The sequence below is a fragment of the Loxodonta africana genome, chromosome 3, assembly GCF_030014295.1.
Source record: "Loxodonta africana isolate mLoxAfr1 chromosome 3, mLoxAfr1.hap2, whole genome shotgun sequence".
NCBI classification, from domain to species: domain Eukaryota; kingdom Metazoa; phylum Chordata; class Mammalia; order Proboscidea; family Elephantidae; genus Loxodonta; species Loxodonta africana.
Window position 1 is genome coordinate 189265433 of NC_087344.1, and position 6500 is coordinate 189271932.

Here is a 6500-nt window from a genome sequence, read left to right on the forward strand (position 1 = left end):
GAAGGTCCTGATCTAGGACAGTGGCCTGGGAGGGAGAGGACGAAGTGTTTGCGAGAGATCATGAAGGAATTTGAGAAGATGTGGGTGTGGAAATAGATCATCAGAACTTTCGTCAGGAGGCTGAGGGCCTGGAGGATCCAGGAGCCAGGGCAGGAGTGTATGGGAGATTTGAAGGCACAGAGGAAGGACAGTAGCAGGGATGGCCCATCTCAGACACAGAGGGCAAACAGGCAGGATGAGACCTCTTGCCAAGAGACCTGGGCAGAAGCGAGGGCCAGCTCATGGGTGTGTATGAGCTCATCTGAGGAACCATGTGGGAGACTGAGGCCAGGCCTGGGGCTGCCCAAAGACTGGGGTTGGAGGAGAGAGAAGGAACAAATGGAGGAGAAAGCTGTGTCGCTCTCAGGGAAAGCATGGGAGGAGATGGCCGTGTGCCTGCAGGTAAGTGCAGGAGGTCGGGAGGAGGAGGCCCTGGTGACCTTGGAAGCCAGAGTAGGGGACCACGGAGGTTGGAGGAGAGGAAATGGAGGAAGGGAAGGATTGCTTTCTCCCCGTTATATAACTCAAATCCATCTTGCTGAAACATCCCCTCTTCCCCACACTGTATTTTAAAGGCAAAGCTGACCTCAGGCAACTTATCCACCCCTTTCCCACTGAACCAGAAACCAGTTTTTTTTTTTTTTTTAACATTTTAATAAAATTAACAAAATAAATATTCTAAACTGTATAGGCTACAGGGACAAAGAACAGAAGCCAGAGGGCCAGTCTTGGCCACTCTGGCCCTTAGGTCCCCTCACAGAGAGACCCTGCTTTGGGCCGGTTTGGGGCTGGGATGCTGACTTGGGGAGGGGGAGTGGGTGATCTGGGCTCTTGCAATCCATCCCTCTTTGGTGGAATGGGGATGGGAGAAGGGATCAAAAAGAAAGCAGAGACCCAGTGACTCCCAGAAGTGAGCAGGGTGAGGGGAGAGCTAGCCTAGAAGGAGGGAGTGGGAGGGAATGAGAGCAGGGTGGTGAGCATGGGCTGGTGGTGGACCCAGGCAGCTCGGACCCATGGCCACTCACTCTTGGACGTAGACCCTGGTGCACACAACGTCGTCTGCTGTCATGGTCTGGAAAGACAGAAGTAACTGTTAGCTGGGAGGCCCCTGGGGTTCTATGGCATTGCAAAAGGAGAGTTGAATGGTCTCCAGGTGAAAACCTGCTTCTTGGCTTAGGACCAATAGGCAGGAGCTGGTCTCAGAATGCCCCGGCATCATTAGAGGGATGATAGCAATAGAGTCCCAGGGACCCCTCCGCACCTCCTCCTCCCCAAGCCTGGTAGATTCCCCGGAGAACTGCTGGGGCCCCTCAGTGCTTGTCCCTGCTGACATGTGAGGCAGACCCCTGTTCAGGATGGGAGGCACAGAGCACTCCATTCTCAAATCCTGATTCTCTGACAATAGGGTGCCATCTTATATGTTGGGAGCCTTTGCTCCACACAGAAGGGGCACCATTTCTAATTCCCACAGGGCACCATAGGGGATAAACCAAGAAAACAAAATCATTGCTGTCGAGTCGATTCTGACTCATAGTGACCCTATAGGACAGAGTAGAATTGCCCCATAGAGTTTCCAAGGAGTGCCTTGTGGTTTTGAACTGCCAACCTTTTGGTTAGCAGCTATAGCACTTAACCACTATGTGCCAGGGTTTCCGCTATAGGGGATAGGGACAACTTAATCCAGTTCCAGCGGCCCCAACAGGAGGGTAAGGAGACCAACCATGGTTGTCCTTGAACATCCTGCGCCCCGGAGTCTCCCAGATAATCACTCAAGGTTAAGACTGGGTTTGCTCTTAGCCAGGAGGAGGACCGGCTCACCAGGATCAGCTCTCCGTCATTGGTCAGTTCTCTGGTCCAGGAGGTCTTGGGGCCCTCTCCCTTCAGAAGCTTCTGCTCACAGACTAGTTTGTTCTCACTCTCCCATTTCACCAGGCTCTGCAAGGAAGAGGTGGCCAAGTAAGCTGCCTCCGCAGCAAGGAAACGCAGTGGGAGAAATAGAAGCAGGGCCCCCTACCTTCCCCAGACTCCACCAACACCTAGGGATTTCCTCCACTAGGAGTGGAAAAAAGACTCAAGGAAAGACTGGGAACTGGCGAGTTGAGGACGACAATGCATGCCGTGATCCCAAGGGCCCCTTCCTGGCATTCACCTTACAGGGTCTCCCGTCCACAGTCTGCTCCTCAAACTCCTCCCCGACCTTGAAGTTAATCTCGGTGGTACGAACAGTAGTAGAGGTTTTGATGTAGAAAGTGTCCCCCTCCTGTTTGATCTCCACCGCTGGCTTAGAGGCTGCGGCCACAGCGATCTTCCTCAGCATCATGTTCACCCCTGCAGAGGGCAAAGGTTCACTTTTCGGGGTGCTTCAGGCATCTGCCCCTACCTAACCTCCCCTATGGGGACTGGCTGTGCTGTGAGTAGCTGGTGGAGGGAGTCTGTCTGGGTGTCCTGGAAGGTACCTGGGCAGAGACAGCAGGTGGTGCATCCCAGGGCCCTGCCTTCGGGGGTCCTACTCCTGCTGTGGCCCCACCTTGTTAAGTCAGCTGGCCTGGATGGGGCTCCCCAAGTCTCAGCTCTGTACCCACAGTTCTCTGTGCCCCTCACCCAGCAAGCAACCTGCTGCGGGCCTCACCTTTGCTGTTTACCTCACTTTCAGCCCTTTGTCCACCCTGACTTGAGACCCTCTCCCGGGGTGGGCATATCTGGATCACTGTGTCTTTACCCCTGCCCAAGTCCAGGGCGGACCCTCCCCAGTGAGTCCCCAACTGATCATGTCCCGGAAGGTAGGGGCCACTTCCCTCTGTTCTACCCACCCCCGTCTGGGGCTAGGAAGGCCTTTATTTGCTCAATCTCTGCCCCTCCTAAAAATGAGAAAAAACTAAAACCAAACCCGTTGCCACAGAGTCAATCCCAACTCATGGTGACCGCATGTGTCACAGAGCAGAACTGCTCCTTAGTTTTCTTGGCTGTAATCTTTATGGAAGCAGATTGCCAGAGCTTTCTTTCTTCTACAGCATCACTGGGTGGATTCAAACCGCCAATCTTTAGATTAGTAGTTGAGCAGAAATTCTCAACACGTGAAGATATGGAGCAGTTGTTTGCCTCTATAGACTGGCCAGCAGCCTGGGAAGCCAGACGCTCTGGAGTCAGAGCCATTATACTGTGATTTCCTCCTGGCTCAGCCCCCTTACCAGCTGGGTCTCCCTGGGCAAATGGTTTAACCTCTCTGAGCCTTAGTTTCTTCAACTGAAAAATGAAACAATAGCCTTTTTCAAATGCCTATCAAATGAGATGGTGTGTGTTTAGGACCTAGCACATATGTGCCAGGCACACCTTTAGGATCTTGAGGAACAGTGGCTCTTTCTTGTTATTGTTGCTATCATTTTTACTGACAAAACGGAAGGCAAAGAGAAAGCCAAAGCTAGGGCTCAAAGCTCCCTGCATCAGACTCCTGCTCACCTGCGCTCCTGGAGGGCTCCCATGCCTTTCTCTTCTTAAGGGAACCCCCTCCTGCCCCAAAGAAAGGACAGAAAGGGACACTGCCTCCCACCTTACACCTCAGGTGGGCCAGGCCTTCTCATTCAGCCTCTGTGGGCTCCGAGCCCCTGTGCCCCCTATGCCCTCCCCCAGATTGGACCCCTTTTCTCTGTTCCCTAGTTATTAGGATGGGTGTGGGAGACAGGAGACAGCCCCTGTGGCTGGAAGACCAGAAGGTAGGGAAGCACTTCTGGCCCAGGCCCAGGCCCAAGCTCCACACCCCCGCCTTGCCTGGCCTCCTGCCCTGAACTAGAGCAGAACCCTCCAGGGAAGCAACAGGTGGGGAGAAAAGGGCCAAGCTGGGCTGGGCCAGGCAAGTGGGGTTCCTCTGCTCCTGATCTGGCTGAGATCCCCTGGCCCTGGCTAGGCCCCCACCTGGTCCTCCCAGGGTGAAAAATATTTCAGACACAAGGGAGAGGGACGGGGAGCCCCGACTCTCAGGAGACCTAGGAACTCCACTTCTTGGCTACTGATCTCTTGGGGCCAGGGAGAACTTGCTCAGGTGCCCAGGCCCCACTGACTTGGTAAAGGAGACATACCCCACTCCATCTTCTTGGGCAAAGGAACTGCTTCACTCTCTGCTGCCTGTGAAGTCCATCCTCCTATCTAACATCCATCTTCCCTATTATAGTAGCAGTGTGTGCCATGAGCACCACACTGGATGAGACAGGTATCCCCCAAATATCTGAGCATCCCTCGTCAGGAGAGGGGTCCTCCAATGGGACAAATGGGAATGAGGAGACTGAGATTCCTGTGAAGGCGAGGCTGCAGTCAGAGGGGACATCCCTCCAGCCAGCCCCTGGTGCCTGTAGAGTGGCGGGGGGGCGGGGGGGCTGGCTCGGCTGGCCTTGGGTGACTCAGGACTGTGTTTGTCTAACAGGGCTGTTTTCAATCTGCTCCCTGAGCAGGGCCTGAGGAGGGCACGTGGCTCCGAGGGACCCTGCAGGGAGGCGAACAGACTGAAGACAGACAACAGGGTTAGGCTTTGAATCTTACTCTCCAGCTGGGGTCTGGGGGTGTGCCAGGCCACACCCTCATTCACTGCGGACAGGGGCCAGAATCCAGAGAAGATGGGGGACGAGGGAGTGGCATCTAGGTTTTCTGAAGGGAAAATTTCTATCCTTTTGTCTTTAATTTCAGAATAGGCAGAGCAAGGGCTGACGTGACTGCAATATGTATTATGGTTTGATGGCAGGGAGAACTCAGTGTCAAGGAACAATGGAAATCACAGCTCTACCCACAGCATTTCCAGACCCTTCCTCCATCCAGACAAGCTTCTCCAGCTCCCTGCCCCACGTAGGGTGCCCCTCCGGCCCAACCAGGGTCTCTCTGTCCAGTCCAGAAATTAAAGCCATGGGAAGGTCCCTGGGTGACCCTTAGGTTCCAGGGCTCCCAGGCCCTCCTCCCAGTTGCTGGGTGTCTTGAATATAGTTCAACCTTCATCTCCTCCCAGACCAATCTCTCCAGTCATGGAACCCTGGTTCTTTCTCCCTCTCCCCAGATCCTTCAGCCAGCCTGCCACCCCCAGAAGTCTGGAAGGCTGGAAGGGCAGTCTAGGATGGTTCAGCTCAATTTCCCACACAGATGTGCTGAATCAGAATCTCTGGGTAGAAATTCAAATTCTCAGCAGGGAGTTGAACCAGAAGGAACTGGTTCGAAGCCCTGGTTCAGCTTCTATTACCCTCAGACTAATGTACCCAGCTGGGCAGGAGCTTAGTTTCTGGGGATAAAGAAAGGAGGAAACTGGGATTTTCAGAAATCGGGGGGTTGGGGTTTTACACGAAGCCATTTGCTGAAACCCAAGAAAGTGATAATTATCCAGAGAGACTTCGGGACTCTGGGGTTGCTCCTGCAAGAAAATATTTGTCTCACAGAGTAGGGGGTGGGAGGTGGGGAGAGTAGGCAAAGTGGAAAGAGCGGAAGGATGTAGGGGGATCTAGGGCTAGGGCCAGGATCACTTGGTGGGTGCAGAGAGGTAATGAACCTGTGCCTGGCTGGGACTGGGGTAGGAGGAGGGGAGCGGGATGCCGGGAAGCAGGCTAGAATGTCTCTGAGGGGCTCAGGTAGGTAGAGACCCAGGCTCTCAGCCTGGATGCAGGGTTTGCGGCTCTCCCAGTGGCAGCTTCTGAACTTCTGAGAGCCAGGTGTTCCTGGTCAGCCCGGCCAAGGCGCCAGAGGCTAGCCCCCTCACCTTACAGGGAAACCGACTTCGTGCTTCTGGTTTCTGCTTGATTCACAAGCTCTGAGTCACCGCAGGAGCTGGCACGGGTGGACTCCCCGCCGGTAAAAGCAGGATTTAGGCATCGGGGCCCAGTGTCCCCGAACCCAGGAGTCCAGCCCCTTTTCTTGGGGATGCAGGCGCCCAGCCTCCCACTCTCTCCTGATCTGATCCCTCTTTCTTTCTCATCCCACCTCTGAGGACTCTGGAGCCTCTCTTGCTCCTCCCCGGCGTTCGGAAACCTTACCCAGCGCTTTGAGTAAATCCTCGAAATTTTCCGACCGAATGATCTTCCAGTTGCCGGAGAAGTTGGGCATGGTGGTGGGGCGAATGGTGGTCCCTCGAGGTCCTTCGGCTGGAGCCCTGAATGCTCAGTCCTCTAGTAGAGATAGATGTTGCCGCCTTCGCAGGATGGCGAGACTCTCAAGTTGGATACGACCCAGGACAACTCCAAAGCCGACCCGGGCGCCCGCGCGGGCAGCTTTTATACCCCGCACGGGGCCCGCCCCTGCCCAGGAATGAGGTGGCCCCGCCTCCCATCCCGACCCCACCCCCCCTGGGGGGCCCTCAGCCCGGGCCCTGCATTACCATCAGTCTCCTGCCTTCTGGATCTAGCCCCCTGGATGGACCCAGGGCACGCTAAGGGCCGAGATAGCTTGCTCCATCGCTAATGGGTGAATAGGGAGGGAAGTGGAGGCAGGGGGAGCAC

General features: G+C 55.2%; 1 protein-coding gene across 1 annotated transcript; it reads right to left on the bottom strand.

The window, feature by feature from the left end:
* Positions 1 to 725: 725 nt before the first annotated feature.
* On the bottom strand, positions 726 to 6243 carry CRABP2 (cellular retinoic acid binding protein 2). The gene is made up of 4 exons (XM_003415159.3): positions 6039 to 6243; positions 2189 to 2367; positions 1858 to 1974; positions 726 to 1111 (listed from the first exon to the last, which is right to left on the bottom strand). Exons 1-4 carry the CDS (start codon positions 6106 to 6108, stop codon positions 1061 to 1063), a joined length of 417 nt encoding a protein of 138 aa, XP_003415207.1. The 5' UTR covers positions 6109 to 6243; the 3' UTR covers positions 726 to 1060.
* Positions 6244 to 6500: the final 257 nt, after the last annotated feature.